Source organism: Pteropus medius, unplaced genomic scaffold, assembly GCF_902729225.1.
Source record: "Pteropus medius unplaced genomic scaffold, Ma_sr-lr_union100, whole genome shotgun sequence".
NCBI classification, from domain to species: domain Eukaryota; kingdom Metazoa; phylum Chordata; class Mammalia; order Chiroptera; family Pteropodidae; genus Pteropus; species Pteropus medius.
Genome location: NW_024342475.1, coordinates 1592211 through 1610108, shown reverse-complemented (window position 1 = coordinate 1610108; position 17898 = coordinate 1592211). Strand labels below are relative to the sequence as shown.

Here is a 17898-nt window from a genome sequence, read left to right as displayed (position 1 = left end):
TTTATTGGCAATAATAAATAATCTATAAATAGAACGGGGGAGGGAGGAGTCGGCTGAGGCGAGAATGAACCCGGCTGGGCAGAGGCGGGGCACAGGGAAGCCCTTCCTGACCACCTTGCATTTCATCCAGGGCTTCCCCCAACCCCGGCCCCTGGCTGCACCTTGGGCTAGGAAGGAGCCGTGAGAAGGGCAGCGGGCTGTGGGAGGGCAGAGTTCAGCTGCCCGCCTACGAGGCAAACACACGAAGCGTCTGGCTTGACACATCTGCCCCCTCCCAGCCCCGCGGACACTGGTGGGGGGCACCTGCGCCAGCAGGGGTGAGGCCCGTGAGGGGGCGGCCTCTTCCTCATGGCTCCTGGCTTCAGACCACAGGTGCAGGAGCTGCAAGGCGGCGAGGGAGGAGGGGGAGAGGAATTCCCCTCATTTACGGCGAGGGGGCAGCTGAGAGGCCAGCTCTGGGCAACAGTGGGCCTTCTCAGCCAGCAGCTGGTAGAAGGGCTTGGGGGTCCCCCAGTCCTCGTCCTCGCTGCTGGAGCTCTCCTGCTTCACGATCCGGTTGTGCCGACGGCTGAACCTTCGAGCTTTGACGCTGCGGGAGAGGTGATGGCATGGCAGCTGCCTCGCTTACCTCCCAGGCGAGCGTCCCACCCCTGGCGCTCTGGCCCCAGCGGTGACGGGGCCTGGGCTGAGGGGGGACCAGGGCTCCACTTGGTCCCACCAGGCGAACCTCTGGGCCTCCGAGTCCCAGTCTGCACATGGGACTCCACCGAGGGCTTCCTGCTGACGCTCCACACTCTTGTTAAAAATCTGTGCACACAAATGTGTGTTTCGGGAGCCAACTGAGAAACAGGCGGGTGGCGGCTCTGCCGCTGGGGGACGGGGTGGGGTTCAGAAAAGGAGGGGAGATGGAAGACGCAGAGGAGAGAGCCAACCGGAAGGAAGGTGGGACCGTTTCCTGCTCTGAGAAGCTTCCCGTGGCAGAGAAGGCAAAAGAGACTCAGGGCAGCGGGATCCAGATCCTGAATTAAGCTATTTGCCCTTCCAAGCTCCAAGGTAGAGCACCCCCCCACCCCTGTCACCCCAAAATACTACGTAAAAATTTGCAACACCCAAATCTCCTATCCCAGCAAACGCCCAGCCCGTTTCCAACCTCGTGGAGCTCAGGGCCCTGCAGAGCCGAGCAGGGCTGAGGGGCAGGCGGCCTGCGCTGCACCACGCGCTCGGCCGGGCTCCTCACCAGTACGGTTTCCGCTCCTGCTGGGTCATCGTTCGCCAGAGCTGGGCCAGCTCCTTGGTGGCAGCTGTGGATGCGGTCCCCGGGCAGGCTCTGGGACAGGAGGGAGGAGGTAAGGAGCGGCCTGGGGGACGGCCTGGCTCAGTCTGACCATGGAAGGCTCCCTCATCCTATCAGAGCCTCAGCTTTCCCTCTGAGAACTCGGACATTAACCGGCCACATTGGGTACCCTGAAAAGCCGCCATTATGCACCCTGGAGCTCAGGCGTCAAAGAGGGGGCTGGACTAAATGGTTGTTGGGAAGGAGACACCCGCGTCCCAGGACGTGTAGGGGTCCTGTGTCCACTGCTCCCAGTACCAGCCCTTGGGTCTTCCTGTAAGGCAATCTGAAGGCCATCCACCCCCTCCCCTTTTTTCAGGCTATAAAGCCAATTGATTTCCTTTTTTTCTTAAGTCTGAGGTGGGTTTCACTGCTTACAATTGACAGGCCCTAACCAATGCAATGGGGCCAGGGGAGATGCTGGCGGGGAGTATGGCTGAGGAAGGGTCATGGGTGGTTCCTAGAAGGAGCCGATGTGTGCGACAGAATGGGACAACATGCTCCGGGGGGCGAGCGGCCAAAGAGGACCCCCACTCACCGGATGTACTGCTTCCGGTTCATCCTGCAGAACATGATGAAGCCATTGACACATTTTTTCTTCATCTGCGTGGAGCAGGGGACTGTCCTCTTCTTCTTGGATTTCACAGGGCCCCTGCCTGTCCAGCCCTTCCTCGTCTTCCTTCCGGCCACGGGCAGGGTCGAGGCCCGCCGGGTGGGGGTCCACGTGTAGTCTTCGTCCTCCTCGCTGGAGGACTTGGGGCCCTCGTGGTCGGCCTGAGCATGCTGGGTGGGGGACAGAGAGATGAGAGCGGGCAGGAGAAGTGGCACCAACCTCAGCAGTCCCTCCTCACCTGCTGCTGCTTCCACACCGACTCCGTGTCCGTGTCGGTGTGCGAGTCCTCGGAGCTGGGGGAGGACGGCCCCTTGCTGCTGTCGCTCGGTACGAGGTAGCAGTGGTCCTGAGAGACCGAGGACCGGCACAGTCTGTGGGAGTGGGGAGGCTCTTTGGCGACCTCCGAGGGTGTGTCCTGGGGGTTGAAGGAGAAAGATGCAGCGGATGTGAGGGGAGACAGGGGTGTCCCTTCACGCCCCCACTCACTGCTTTCCTAGGAAATGAGCATGAGAAACAGCTCTGATTTAAGACCACCTCATCCAGATGTCCCCTGCACATTCAAGCAAATGTTCCCAAGCTCCCCCAGCGGTCAGAGAGGGGCTGCACTGGGCTCGGGTCTTCTGTCTCCTATTCGAGGGCGATATCTCTTAATCCCAACGGTTTCCCACCTCATGTGGTAGCTGCGATGCTCTGGGCAAGTCTTAACCGCCCAGCGTAGAGCGGGCGCTTGGAGGCCAGCAATGGGCTTTCAAAGGGTGGGTGGACGGGTCTCTGGAAAGGTTGAGGGGATGGACGAAGGAATCACGCCAGGCGAGTGGTGCGTGTGCGGAGGACGGCCACGTCCATGGACAGATGGACGGAGAGAGGCCTACCTTCTGTGGTACCTCGAGCACGCAGGCAAAAGGTGAAGACACAGGATCTGAGAACACTTCTTCAAAGAGATCTGTCGGGGAGGGAGGCCCGAATGGCACCAGGCCTTTGTCCCACCAGCCCACTAGCCGGAGCACTACTTTCTGGGTTTCTGGATTCCCTGCCCCATGTCCAAATCCAGCTGCCAGACTATCTCCCGTGGGGCACCTCCAGCCTGGGCAGAGCAAGTAGGTGCCTGCTCCGGGCTCCTGGAGCTTCCTCCGCTCCCCAAGCTGGCCTGCGGCTACTCCCCCACTGGGCTGTGGGCTCCTCGAGGCAAGGCCTGGATGGGGCTCATCCTCAGGTGCCCAGCGCCGGCCAGCACGGGGCTGTGCACTTGGCAGGCGTCACCATGTGCTTTCTGAATGAACCAAGCGTCAGGTCCAGCCCTGGACGTTCACCTTGGGTCAGGTACTCGGCGCCATCCTCCAAGATCTGTTCTGGCAGCAGTTTCCCAGGGGAGCTGAAGAAGGAAGGGCTAAGGCCTAGGATCTCGGTCGGATGGCCAGTCACGCTCCAGGTGTCATTCAGGGAAGGCCCCGAGGCTAGTGGGCTCCCTGAAAACAAAACGTCAGGCTTGGAGGTGTGGTCACAAATCGCCCTCTCAAAACACAGCAGCTGGCTTTGAGGAGATGGTGCCAGAAACTGGGGAGAAGTGACTCTGTCAATTGCTCATTTTAAGTGCTTGGTCGAAAAAATGAAGAGGCACAGTCCCTGGCATTATGTCAAGGATGGCAAAAAAAGAAAAAAGAAAAATCAGTATCATCATGTGCCAGATCTGATAGACAGGTCGTAGCTGCCTGCGGCTCTGTGTTAAGAAAGATTCCGAGACAGTGTCTGGGATCCCTGCAAAGGGTGATGCTTGGCCAGCAATGTCTGCCAGGGCCACAGATTACTCAGTGACCGAGGGCACACTGCGTTTGACATCTCCGTGCGTAGCAGACGTCCCTCCCCTTCCTGCTTGTCCCCCTTCCACTGAACTCTTCACAAGGAAGGTACCAAGAAGGCCCTAGACCAGCCCACACAGAGAGAGGGCGTTTCAGTCACCGTGGTGGCCGCCCTCTGGGGTGCAGGTGGGAAGCCAAGGGTCAGCATCTGGGGACTCCTTGTCCGCTTCCTCGCTGGAATCGTAGAACACCAGCTTCTGCCTGTAAAAGGTGGAGTTCAAGAGGCAGACCCGGAGCCCTAGGCTGGGAAGCGCTGTGACCTTGGGTCAGCTGCCTCCCCGTTGGGTGACTCAGTGTCGGCCACTGTAAAATAAGACGGGATCCCTCGTGCTGGCTGTTGGGGAGCGTTGTGGGGCAGAAAGCTTTGGTGAGCCGAGGTGCTGCCCTCGAGGAGCCTTGAGGGTTGTGAGGAGAGGCAGCTGCAGGGGGAGCTGGGGGGCGGAGGAGGTGAGTAGGTAGGGCAGGAGTGGGTACAGCCTGAATGACCCAGCGTTTCCCATGTGTACCCGGGAACAGGCTTTCTGGGAAAAGGGACCGGAGGATGAAGAGCCCAGAGGGGCCGAGTGAGTGGCGAATATTTGGAGGTGTTAAGGGTAAGAGTCACCGGGGAGGGGCAGGAGGGGGTGCTGGCAAGAGGGGCTCGGGCTGGAAAAGTTCTCAAATGCCAGTAAAAATATCTGGGCTTCTACCTGCGGGCACTGAGGGAGGGCTTTAAGCCACGGACTGGCAGGGTCAAGGTCTCTGTGTCAGAAAGGCCAGTCAGTCGACTAGGGAGGAAGGTGTGATGGGAGGCAGGCAGACCAGCCAGGGCGGCAAACAGGAGGCAGGGCTCTCCTCCCGGCTTACGATGCTCTGGCACCAGCAGAGGATGTAAATCCCCCTCATTTCTCGCTGCCCCTCAGCCATTCCGGACCGAACGCCTCAGCCTCCCCCACTCAAAGCCCTTGGGGTTCCCTTACCTGGGACAGGACTGTGTCCGACTGAGAAAATGGATCCTCTCAGCCCTTTGCTGGGCCTTGAAGGTGGGATAATGCCCATCGCCCTGGGCTCTCTGTCCGAAATAGCAGCCTAAGGAGGCAAGTCGGGGTGATCACACCTCAGACCGGAACAAATTCCAGACTCGCAGATGGAGGGGTGAGGAGGTGCCAGGGTCGGCCACGGCCTCTCCCTCCCCCACCCTAGCCAAAACCTCAAGCTTCGTGGCCTCTGCAGGAGGCGCGGGGGTAACCAGAATCACCGCTAGGTTTCTGGGATCTCACATCCTTACCAGAAGCTGTAAGGCAGATACAATCCTTAAGCGGCAGTGAGGACGATAATAGCGAACAAGTACCAAGTGCTTTCCCACGGCCAGAGGGTCTCAAGCGTTTTACACGCTGTTCAGTAACCCTCTGGGGAGGAGCACCGTCGCTGCACCTACTTTACAGTTAAGTAAACCGAGGCATCAGGCTACCAGGTAACTTGTCCCAAGTTACACAGCCAGCAGATCTGGGGAGCCCTCCCTCCCCAGGTGAGTCAGCCTTTTCCTCTGGGCTCTGCGGCCTCCTGGGCAACCGCGGGAAGTCTGGCTCGCTCTGGGCCATCAGTGAGAGTGTGTGGCTCTCTCACTGGACTACGTCACCAGTGCCCAGCACACGGCCTGGCACGGAGGTGCTGCTCAGGGTGTACGGGCTGAGGGGACGAATAGAGGATGAGATGACGCGAGGCCCTGCCTGCCAACTGTTCCCTTTCTCGCCCGGCTCTGCTGGGTGTGCCATGACACGTTTTCAAGATGGCACAGGGACGGGGAGCCACCGGAGCAACTGTCTGGCTGCTTCGAGCGAAGTCTCACAGGAGGCCCTGCTCTTATCCCGACTGTGATCTGCAGCCCTCACACAAGGGCGGCACTGACCCTCTCCTGCCCTCACACCCACAGCGGAGCCTGAAGGGAAAAGAAAACGGAGAGAGAGGTCACAAGCCGTGTGAAGCCGGGGACAGTGTCTCTCTCGTTCACCGCTGAAACCCCAGCTACTAGGACTGTGCCCGGGATGCTGCGGGTGCCTCGTAAGTGGTGTGCAAATGACTGGTAAATGAATGGTGAGGAAAGAGACCAACTTGAAAGGTCACAGTGGATGCTGTCCTCAGCCACATCTGGCAATGCCAGCCAGGATCTTCCTCCCTCTATGTCACCTTGAGGTGGGGACGATGCAGCCTTGGGGTGAATGCAGGAGTCGAAGCATCTTGGAGGAATGGTGGTCACTCCCACATGTCCTCCTTTCTGGTCTGCGCAAGGGGTCACCTGTTTCCTGAGCTTGTCCAGGGCCAGACAGCGGCGGGGGTGCTGGGCCCGGGTCTGGCGGTCTGGGAGAGCGGAGAGATGACATCAGATGGGGCTGGGAACCTGACCGTCACCAGAAGATGGCTCAGGTGGGGGTCTTCTTTGCTCTGGGCCCAACCACCTGTTTCAAAGCTTTGCCTGGCCTGGTTACTTATCAGTGCTTCCTGGGGAAGCCCGGATCCTGAATTAGAGATCACCTAGTCCGACGCTCCCTTTCCCTACCCACAGGTTCAAATCACCTAGCGAGCTCTGAAAAAACACCGAAGTCCAACTTCCATTCCAGACACTGAAACCCAACCTTCTGGGTGTGAAGCACAGGCACGGGCATTTTTTTAAGTACCTGGGTGATTCAGATGTGCAGCCGGGGCTGGAAACCATGAATGAGGTTCAACTCCCATTTTAAAGACATGGAAACTGAGGCCCACAAAAGGGAAGGGATGTGTAGTGAGTGGGAGCAAGGCCAAAGCCGGACCCAGGACGCCAGCTTCCCAGACTTGGGTCTTTCTTCCACCCCGTGCCCCTGATGCCTTGACCTGGGGATGAATGACCGGCCGCGAACACAATAAATGCTGCCAGCAGCTTCCCTTCGCTGGGCCCTGACCATGTGCCTCTCCATTTAAGCATTGCTCCAACCGTACGTTCCCAGGCTCTTAATCCTTAGGACTACCCTGCGCGCCCTGTGTCGGGCACTACAATCCCCAGATGAGGAAGACGAGGCTCAGAGTAGAGGGCCCACCCCAGGCCTCAGAGCTAGAAAGAGTAGGAGTGGAACCCAGGCACGTCTGACTCTGAAGCTCTGTCAGGGGTTCAGGATTGCTGACTGCACCCTGGAGAAGGAGCCCCGCTCCCATCTGACCCCCGCTTTCTGTTCTGCTTCTACTGACAGCTTCTACCTGACCCCCGCTGCAGCTTCTTCTTCCGAGGTTTCCGGCAGGCTCCCTGGAGACAGGACTTATACGAGTGTGGGGAGCTAGAGGGAGTGGAGTGTCTCCGCCTCGCTGGGCCCACAGTGGGGTTCCGGCCCAGCCCTGCACAGGATGGAGAAGGAGACAGGTCAGATACCCTCACCCTCATCCCAACCCAAACGCTGCCTTCCAGATGATGCTTCTCGGTCCTGGCAGGGGTGGGGGTCAGGCTGCCGAGGGCTCCAGTTTACAAAGGTGGAAACTGAGTTCCCATGAGGGGATTGGACTCGTCTGAGGCTGCACAGTCAGGCGGCAAAAGTACAGGGAGAAAACGGGTTTCCCTAGGTCATTCTGGGCCTTGGCCGAGGGGGAAGACAGTCTCCATTCTTCTCAAATGTGCCCCCATCTTCCCGACCCCAAATTAATTCCTTTTCCTTCCTGCATCAAGACAGCGAGGGCTCCATCAGCCCCCGACCCCCCCGGGGTCACCCGGAGCCTCTCTCTCACGCCTCGCGGTTCTTCCCATCTCCCAGATGAACCCACGTCTGTCCACGCTCAGCCGGTGTCAGATGGGGCCTCATCTTCTCCTGACTGGATCACTCCTAACAGTATCTTCCCCAATCTCCCTGACTCCAGCTTGTCAGCTAATGACCAGTCCTTCACATTAGATGTCAGGGACTCTCTAAAAAACAATTCTGATCACGGCTTGCCCCCCGCTTCCGGTCCTGCGGTAACTCTCCTCTCCCTCGTCGCTCTCCTCAGCCCCTCAGGACCTTGTCCTCGCCTCGTCTCTTACCTTTCTCGCCTGTGTATTTTTCACGCCAGGAATGACAGCACCCAGCGCATGTGGTGCCGGATGACCGGCCTGTTCCAGGCACTGTTACAACACTCCCTAGATGTGTGAACGCGTTTAATTTTCATGACAATCACAGAAGGGGAAGTACTAGCATTGGTCCCGTTTTGCAGATGAGGAAACCGAAGCACAAAAGTTGAGGTAACGAGACCTGGATCTGCGTCCGGACCTGGCTCGAGAGCCTGCACACGTCATCTCGACGTCACGAGGTCCCTCCAATCACACCCACCGCTTGCCTGGCCCCAGACATTCCACACGTGTCTCCTCACGCCTGCACGCTCTCCCCAGGTTGTCCCTTCTGCCTGGCAGGGCTCCCCGCTCCACTGTCTTCCAAAACCCCTCCCCCTACAGTCTTCCCAGACAGCTTCCTCTGACTCTGTCCCCTCCTTGAGGCTTTGAGATGGGGGAGCAGGCGGAGGGGAGGTCCTGGACTCGGCTAAGTCACTAAGTCACCCTGGCAACCAGGACAACACTTAGCATGAAGGAAGCCCCGAGAAACGCTGGCCGAATGACTTACCCCCAAGTCCGCCTTTCCCATCGGCGGCGTGGAGCTTGAGCAAGGCCTTGGCCACGGCGATGCTTCTCTGCAGGTAGTGGATGTAGTGCAGCACGTGCAGCAGAATCTCCTTCTGCCCCCCAAGAGAGAGACGGGGTTACGGACAGGGGTAGGGGCCCAAGATGACATGTTTCTGCTGGAGATCAGGGACAGAAGGGCCCCGGGACCTCGTCGCCCACCCCAGCAGTTCCTCCGGCACAGAGCCTGACCGGTTAGTCGCCTAATGAATGCTTCGTTGATGATGGGATGAGAACAGCTTCACCAGGTTTTCAAGGGATTAAATGAAAACCTTTCCTAACTTGTGATAACTAGATCAGGGCTTTTCCAGAGCAGATACAGTCTTTTAAGCTTAGTATCTCCCACACCAAGCCTTGGCACATGGTCAGCAATCACTGTGCTGAAGTCTTTGTAAACTGTAATGTAACATAAAATGTTACTAGTAGAAAGGTCTTTTGCAGAAGGCAGTTGGGCATCATCTCCGATTTCAGGACAGAAGGCTCAGTAATTGAAACTTCGGGAAGGTTAGCTTGGGGGCTGCACCACAGGTTCAAATACCAGAGATCGGAGGGTGAGATGGGCAGGGCCTGCAACTGCCTCAACAGAGAGAATTCATTCATTCATTCATTTGTTCCACAAATATCTACTGAGCATTCACTGACAAAGTGGTTGAGGGTGTGGGCCTTTGGAGAGAGACACATCTGACTCCCACTCTGCCACTAGCTGGCTGTGTCCCTATGGGTAATATGACCCCTCTGAGTTTCAGTTTCCTCAAACCAAAAAATGAGCATTCCCATATGCATCTCAAAAAGGATGTGGGGAGGGTTAAATGAGAAAATGTATATAGAACACTCAGCACTCCTAGTCACCCTCAGTAAATTGGGAACAATTTTTATTGTTATCAGCTCTACGCTAGGCCCTGCGGGCACCGGGGATAGAGATTTATCCATTATGGTCCTTGTCATCTCAGAATTCTTCATCTAAAGTGGGCCAGAGATAAGGTAACAATCACAGTAATATGCTGGGGGCTTTGCTGCTCAGAGGGAGAAGAAGCCACAGCATCATATAGGGCAGGGGCAGTTAATCAGCCAGAATGGCAGGGAAGGGTGCCACAGATCCGAGCCACATCCAGTCACAAGCACGGGAGGCCACACGTAATAGTTCCGTTAGTTCACTGAGCAGCGGACTGAGCAGGTCCCACAGCCCTGGAAGAGTTGCGATGATGCACTTTAGCCTGGGGACTGACAGGGACGCAGGCTGTATGTGGAGCAGAGGGCCCAGGACTGAACTTAAGGCAGAATGAAGATGGGGAAGAAGAGGGATCATTCACACAGTGGAGAATCGATGGTAAAGAGAGTGGCCTGGGGAGAATTCCATGAGATGTGGTCATCTGGTCAGTGATGAAATGATGCCTGTCCCCTGACTAGACTGTCATTCCTCTAGGGCAGGGACTGTGTCCCAGACATCTCTACCCGCTCTGCCAAAAGTTTATGACAGCACCTAGCACCCCAAATACTCAAATGTTTGAGGACAGGAGACAAAATTTCTCAAATACTTTTGAGAACCTGTAGTGGTCTGTATAATGTCTCTCCCCAGAGATGTCCATGTCCTAATTTCCTCTCAGAGAGAGAACCGACATTTATTCGGGGCCTGTCACAGCTATTAGGTCATTTTAGCCTCACAGTATCTCTGGCTAGGAAGAGATCTCTTTCCTCCTTTTATAGCTGAGAAACCCAAGGCTTGAGAAGCTGATAAGGGGAGCATCCTGCCCCGAGTTCTGCGGCTGTGGAGCTGGAAGGCTCAAACTCATGGCTGTCTGACTCCCAAAGCAATGACCTTCGCCTGGCTCCTTGCCTATTTCCCCCTCCCAGTTCCCTGGGTCTCCTTTGCAAGAAAGAAGCCCGCAGCCTTCTACTCGCGGGCTCACAGGAATTCCCATTCAGAGCAGGATTGACCATACCCATCGCAGTGCTGTCACCGAAGGGGTCTGTCCAGGCTTCCCAGGTTAACTCGCTTCTTGCCATTTTAAGACCTGCCTCCCAAATCCACCTCCTCTCCTTCAGTCCCCTTACCTTGGTGAGCTTCCTGCCACCTGCCTTCAGGCCCACAGGTAGCAGCAATGCCAGCTCATGGAGTTTGCTGGTGTGGTTTTTCCTCTGCTTCCTGTTTTGGGATAAGAGCTGGTTTTGGTTGGGACATCCAAAATGGAATTTGGCATCTGACTCCCAAACCTCCTGTCTCGGTGTTCCCCCACCTCGGGCACCCAAGGCACGGTCCCCAGCATCGTCTGGACATTATCCCTTATCTCCTTATCCAGTCGGTCACCAAATCTTGCCCATTCCTCCCCTGCATCCCCACGGCTCCTGCCCTAGTCTACGTACTGACATCCTCATAGGCTTCCCGGCCTCCCTGCTAGCCTCCTCCAATCCATACTCTCTAGTAGAGTCAAAGTCATCTTTCTGAAACACGAATCTGACCACGCTTTTCTCAACTGTGCGATGGTAATGAGGATATTCATTCTGGCTCAGAGGATTATCAATAGGACTAAAATAAATTAGTGTCTGTGAAATCGCCCAGCACTGAACCTGAGACATTAGTTAGTTGCCTGATAAGTGCCTCAAACCTCTCAATGCCATTCCATTATTAAAGATCGTGTTTAAACCCTCATCATGGCTTATAGTGCCCCTCACGGCCCGGCCCAGCTGACCATCTGGCCTCATCTCTTACTTCCTTTGGTTCTCTCACATAGCCTGACCCCTAACTCCACAGGACAGGTGAGATACCTCTGCTAAGGTCCCCCTGGGCTCATGCATTTCTCTGATCCCTGCATTGGCCTGAGAGCTGGGTGGGGGGCACCATTGTATCTCTGGCACCTAGAACAAGGTCTGGCACATTGTGGGAACTTACTGCATATTTGTCAAATGAATGAATAAATAAGGGCATGAAAACAGTTGACTTCTGGGCAGATGATGAACTTCCGGGATCTAATCCCTGAATTCATAATTCATAATATACCCGTGCACGCACACCTCCACCCTCTCTCATGACAGATGGAGACACAAAGATGTTGAAGCCTCTCTCCCAAATGACATGCCACTGCCACTGCTCCTGCCACTCCTTCGAGAATGCCCAAACGCCTCCATCTCCACCAATCCTTAGCTTGTGGTCCTTCAGGGCCCAGGTCAATCGCCACCTGCCCCAGCAAGTCTCCCCAACCTCCCTTGCCTTCCTGCCAGGCCCTGTGCCGGATACCGTGGAAACAGAGAGACGTGGAAACAGAGAGAAATCACATCCTCAAGGAGATGGGGGAGCGGTGTGGAGACACACATCTCTTTATCTAAACTCTGACATCTTGAAAGAATCTTTCTCATTCATTCATTCGGCAATTACCTATTGAGCACCTACTCTGTACCAGGAACTGTGATAAGAGACAGGGATAAAAGTATAAAAAACAAATACGGCCCCTTCTAGAGCCCACAGTATACTCGAGGATTAAGTTGTTAATCAAATTGTCACACAAACAAACATAAAATTGCAACAAGGGTCAGAACCAGCTATGTAATTTGCTGGGGAGGGGTACTACAGATGAAAATGTGGGGCCCCTTGTTCAAAACTTGAGAACTTCAAGATGGTGAGAGCAGAGCATCAAACTCTTCTAAATACAGGACCGTGTGACTGCGTGGGTCACATGCCCACAAAGTTGACCCTGATGGAGACAAAGGAGAGGTGTTGCTTGATGTCATGGAAGCTTGTAATAGGCGGATTTGGCCCAACCGATGAGGTCTTCTCTGAGGAAGTAAACCTGGCCAGAACCTGTTCTGAAGGATTAATGGAACGCACAGATGAAGATGGAAAGAGCACATTTCAGATAGAGGGAACTCGTGCAAAGGTCCTGTGGCATGAGGGAGCATGGAGAATTGAAAAGAAAGAAAGCTGGGGTGTCTATAGCACAGAAAGCAAGGAGTCCTGTAGGGTGAGGCTGGAGATACGAGCCAGATGAGCCCCGTAGGTTCACAGTACAGAAGAGTTTTGTCTTTTTCCTGAGACCACTGGGAAGCCATTAAAGGGCTTCAGACAGGAGATGACAACATTAGTTCATCCCCTCAAAACCACTGTGAACACAGAAGACTGAATGAAGGAACGGAAGAGGAAAAATCACCAATTTGTCTCTGCCTCCTGGTAGAAAACATACTTCGAGGGGCAAGGGTTCTGGGGTTCTCTCCTTGGAGAAAAATTGGGTAGGCTGGCCTCTAAAGTCCTGTCTAGCCCTGATATTTACTTTTTTGCATACGACTTTCCTTTTGTTCTAGAGAAGCCCCGGTGACAAACAATATAGAAAGCAAGGAAGAAAAAGTGTCCAGCTCTGTTTAAGGTCAAGGCGTTATTTGACTACGTCTGAGAAGAAGGGTTTCTTATCAACCGTAGTCCCTGGATGTTTACTCAGGGTTTTGCAAAGCACCAACAGAGCCTTCTGTGCAAACGGAGAAGTTCCAGAAGGAAATTCTGGAGAGAACAAAAGGGCGACTAAAAATCACAATATCTTGGCATGTCCTGGGCGGCAGTCCTGAACGGGTGCAACCTGGGGTCTGCTCACAGGGGCCTCTGGGAGCCAGGAACACCCTCCTAAGGCTGCCCCTGTCCTTGCTGGGCTGTTCTGGTTTTAGCCAAGTTCTTTCCTCACAGTTTTTACGCTTTTCACCCTCTAATCCCAGCTCTGCCCTCTCGGTCTGCCAGGAACAAGTCAGCTCCAGCCACATAGGACTCTTATTTGTTTCTCTAAACGGCCAAGTTTATTTCTGCCTTAGGGTCTTCAGTATTCCCTCTACTTGGAAGGTTCTTTTGCCTTGATTTTTGCAAGGCTGGCTTCTTTGCCACTCACCACTTAGCTTAAATTAACCTCTTCAGAGGCCTTTCTTGACCACTTAATCTAAATAAACATGTTCTCTGTCACATCTCCATATCATTTATCAGCATCTGAAATCTTTTTCTTCCTTCCTTCCTTCCTTGCTTTATTATAAACTCCACAAGGGGAGGGATTTTATCTTTTTCATTTGTTGTTTTATGACAAGCTGACTTGTCCATTAGGCATAGTAAGCACAGTGCTTAGGGCCCGTGATACTTTTAAGGGTTTATGAAAATATTTTAATTTCTTTTAAAATAAGAAAAAAATGGATATAACCAACTTAGATTATATTCATCTTCATACCAATGCTGTTATTGACTACAATTTTTAATTTTCTTTTTTTTTTTATGGAAGAAGGGGCCCAAGAAGGCAAAATTGCCTAGGGCCCGTGAAAATCATAACGTGGCCCTGGCTGTATCCCAAGCTCCTAAAATAATGCCTGGTATTTAGTGGGTGCTCAATAAAAAAATTGTTGAATTAATGAATGCTCATTCTGTCTTGTGATGGCCTCTCAGGCTTTGAAATGACAAATGACTCTAATTCCCGGGTTTCCTCTTCCCTGAGCTGATCAGCCTAAATGCTCCCTAGTACCTTTATTTCATGGGAGTTGGAAGGAGCCTTCACCAAGAACCAGTCCAAATTTCTCATATTTAGTATGGGAAAACCAAGGCCTGGTTCCCAATTTGCTTTGACATGCACAGAAACTTAAGAGTTAGAGCTTCCCCAAAGTGGGACAGATCGGGGAGCAGTCCCAAGAGGCAGCAGAATAGTTGGTTATAAGCTCTAGCTTTTGAAGCAGACAGACCTAGATCGAAATTCCAGCTCTGCCACTTGCTGTGTGACTTTAGGCAAGTACTTTTATCTCTCTGAGCTTGTTTTTAACTCATTTATAAAATGCATGTGGCTAGAAAGTTTGATCTTGTCAGGAATGTTTAACATAGTACCTGGCACATAGGGAGCGCTCACAAAATGTTAGTTCAAGACAGAAGGTAGACAGTCATTTGTCAGAATGATTTAAGGATAAGGGATACTGGAGAATGGGGCGGAGCTATTGTATGACTATGCTTGATAAAACTGTTGCTTTGGGTTGACCAACATCCTATCCCCCCTTTTCTGGTAATAGTTTCCTTTGGGGAACTACCCGTCTCGTACTCTCAGTCCACGTGGTTCAGAGAGGCTAATGCCAACCTCTCCTTCCACTAGGGAGCATAAAAGCAAGGTCCGCTCAAGAAGAGTCACATGATTGGTTCAGCATTGGGGTTGTAACCCAGGTTTGGCCAATTACGAGTCAATGGATTCTGGTACAAGACTCTGTGCTGGGTTTGTCAAGTTAGCAAGGTGTGGACTTGGAGCTGCTAGGAGCCACCTTGGTCTCGCCAGGGGGAGAGCCTGCTTGAGAAGGAAGCCAACACCAGGCAATAGCAGAGCTGAGAGAGGCACATCCCTGGCAACATCGTTTGACCCCCATCTGGAACCAGCCAAGCCTGATGCCCCTGAATGTTTTTGTTTTAAGGATCCAATAAATCTCCTTTTGTGCTTAAGCTGGTTTCAGGTTGGTTTCCATTAATTTCAACTAAGAGTCTTTACTAATATAAGAACCCTACGTCTAGAAAGGAGGAAAAGAGATGCATTGCTGGTGCATCTCTGGGATTCCTTCTGGGATTCCAGAAGGAATGGGGAGCAGGACAGGCATTCTTCCTTTTCTTCATGGTGCTCCTGAGCACAGCACCGAAGTGGAGAATCTCGACAAAGCAGACACTTATTTTTGGAGTTAATAAATGAATGAAGAGATGAATTGACAGAAAGTCATGGGGCAGGGTGGGAGACAGTAGGGGATAAGATGAATTCTGGCTATTTTTTTTGTTATCCAGACTTTGGAGGGAGAGAGAAACCTGATCCAGCTCTCCATCTGCTGTGAGAATCCCCTCTTGTAAGATGCCTGGCATTTGGTAGGTGTTTGATGGATAAATGAATGTGAATAAAAGAAAGGAAGGAAGAGTATTTAAGACACTTGGAATGCCAAAGCCTGCAAAGGTTTTGTGAAACACCTCACGGTTCTCTCCTCTTGAAAATGGTGGCTATAGTCGCATCTACTTCCTTGTGGAGCCATTAGGATTAAAAGATATCATACAAACAAAAGGTTTAGCAAAGAATCTGACAAAACAGAAAGTGCTCAGTAAACATTATTGTTATTATTATTTGACCAGAGTGGCTGGAGCTGTAAGAGAAATAGGGGTCGGGGGCGGAGCCCTTACCTGTCACTGGAACCCAGGTAACTGGCTCTGGGCCATCCAGGGTAACACAAATATCTGCTGGAACCCCACATCTGCAAAGTGGGGAAAAGAAAGACTTATTAGTGACTTCTGAGATTCTGGGAGAAATGAACAGCATGATAGGCAGGCTTCATTTTCCCTTTGGTGCTCCTTTGAGCACTAGAGATCCCAAAATGGAGTCCCCAAGCCTCACGAATATGGGCCCAGAGACCAAATTAAAAACTCAAAACTACACTGAAGTCTATGAATCCCAAATTATAAATTTGGGCCCCTAAGTCGTGATCCAGACCTAAAACTAAAGATTCCCAAACACAGACTTTAGTATTTCAGTCTTAATAGTGAGATGGCAGACCTTGAAATGGGGAAAACCAGGCCTGAAAACTGTGGTTTGAGCTCTCTAAACTGATATCGAGACACTAAAACAATGACTTTAAACTCTCGAAAAAGAGGACCTAGAACCCATAAAGGAGCCCTTCCAAACCTAGGAACCCTAAATTCTAATACTGAGATACCCTAGACCCCTCAATTGTCAACTTACGATCCCCGATTATGACCCCAATCCTAATATTGAGATCACAGACCACAAACCTTAGCACTGAGAACCCAAATCCTAAGGTAAGAAATCTAGGCCCCTCTAAAGCAAACCTCAGCTCCCCAGTTGATCTCATATCCTAAAATAAAGACTTGAAGAACCCCAGACTGTCATTTCAGACCCTCAAGTCGTGACCCCAACCTTAAAATGAAGATCTCATATATGAGTCCCGCTCTGACATCGACTCTAAAATTGAAGCTCCATACTCCCCTGGACTCCAGGCTGTAAAACTTAATTCTTGAGGTCCCAAACTGACTCCAGACCTCAGATTCTGCATTGAGATTTTAGATCCTAAAACTATAATCAGACCCTGGGCCCCTGAAATGATACTCCAGAACTCAAAACAACGATTTTCAGATCCCCAAATAAGGATCCAACGGGAAAGCTTCAAGTCATGAAACCCAAGACCTTCAGATTCCAAAACTAGTTATATCCAGACACAAATCCTGAGACCCCCCCATATCCTACCTTGAGCTTCCAGGTCCCCAATGCTATTCAAACAGAGCCTTCCAGGATCTCAAACTTGAGCCCAGATCCCAAAACCTGGGCCAGGCCTCAAACCCAGACTCGGCTCTCCTGCCCCAGTCCTGCCTCACCCGCAACCCTGCACCCCGGGTACGCTCGCCTTTGTCCCCCTGGGACCCTCAGAGGGAGGCCACGGCCACAAAGTGCCGCTTCTGAGTGGACCTCAGGCTCCCCTCTGGCCGGTAGAGTCGGTCAGTTCCCCACCCCGATTTTCCTCGGCCTCCAGCACCCGCCTCAAGACGTGCAAAATGGCGTGAGGCCACCCTTCTGGTTTCTTGCCAGTCCCACACTTGGGAGCTCGATCACACAGCGTCTCCCGCCGGTCCAAGGAGGATGGCGGCGCGTGCGGACTCCAGGCCAAGCTCGGTCACCACGTTCCCAACCCGGGCGTGGAGTGGGCGCGAATCCCCTGGGTGTGAGGCTCCTGAGTGAGGCCTGAGGAGAAGAGCAAGAGTGCGCTCCCGAAGCCTGACCACGCCCCCACCAGTTCCCGCCAAGTGTGCTGGGAGCGAGACTGGAAATGGGAAAGGGCAGGGTGCAAGTGGCCGTGCGCACGCGCGCCTGCGGAAGGGCTCTGTCTTCTAGCACAGCGCGAGCTCGGCCTCGTGCCTCCTGACACAGCTCTTGCTGGTGCGCGCCAAAGTGCCAACCAATCCGCGCTCGCTCAGCTGCCCGCCTTTTCGGCGGGCCACGCCCACTTGACCACGCCCTCGGACGATTCCCCGGGTTACTGGGCCCGCTAGTTACTAACGAGGAGGCGGGATCTTCCCAACTGCCAACCTTCCAGAAGAGAGATCTGGCCAGTCTCCCTTCAGGCCCTCAGGTGTCCCTTTTTCCTTCAGCGTATGGCTAACGTCCCCACGAGTTCCCGCCACGGTGCCAAGCACCATGCTGGAAGTTGGGAATTTAGCCACAGTCTTTCCAGTGCAGTCTGGAAGGCCCACAGACCATGAGAATCTAGCGAGGCAGGGGTTGCGGTTAAAGATTCAAAGAGGAAGGCCATCTGAATTGTGCCTTGGCAGTTCCCCTCACAAAGATGTATGCGCCTTGAGACAGCAAACTCTCCATTTTAAAAAGCTCGTTCTCATGGTCTGTGAGGAGGATGGACTGGAAAATATAGCTTAAAAGGTGATCTAGAGACCTCGTGGGGAGAGCAGCGGCCCTGGTGTCCAACATAT

General features: G+C 53.3%; 1 protein-coding gene across 1 annotated transcript; it reads right to left on the bottom strand.

Annotated features, from left to right (window-relative positions):
* Positions 1–420: 420 nt before the first annotated feature.
* Positions 421–15656, bottom strand: MEIOSIN (meiosis initiator). The gene is given in 14 exon segments (XM_039866319.1): positions 421–589; positions 1238–1327; positions 1872–2116; positions 2185–2361; positions 2819–2889; positions 3257–3412; positions 3903–4003; positions 4762–4870; positions 5894–6139; positions 7010–7144; positions 8392–8503; positions 10500–10619; positions 14438–14554; positions 15588–15656. Coding segments are annotated over 14 exon segments (1917 nt in total).
* Positions 15657–17898: the final 2242 nt, after the last annotated feature.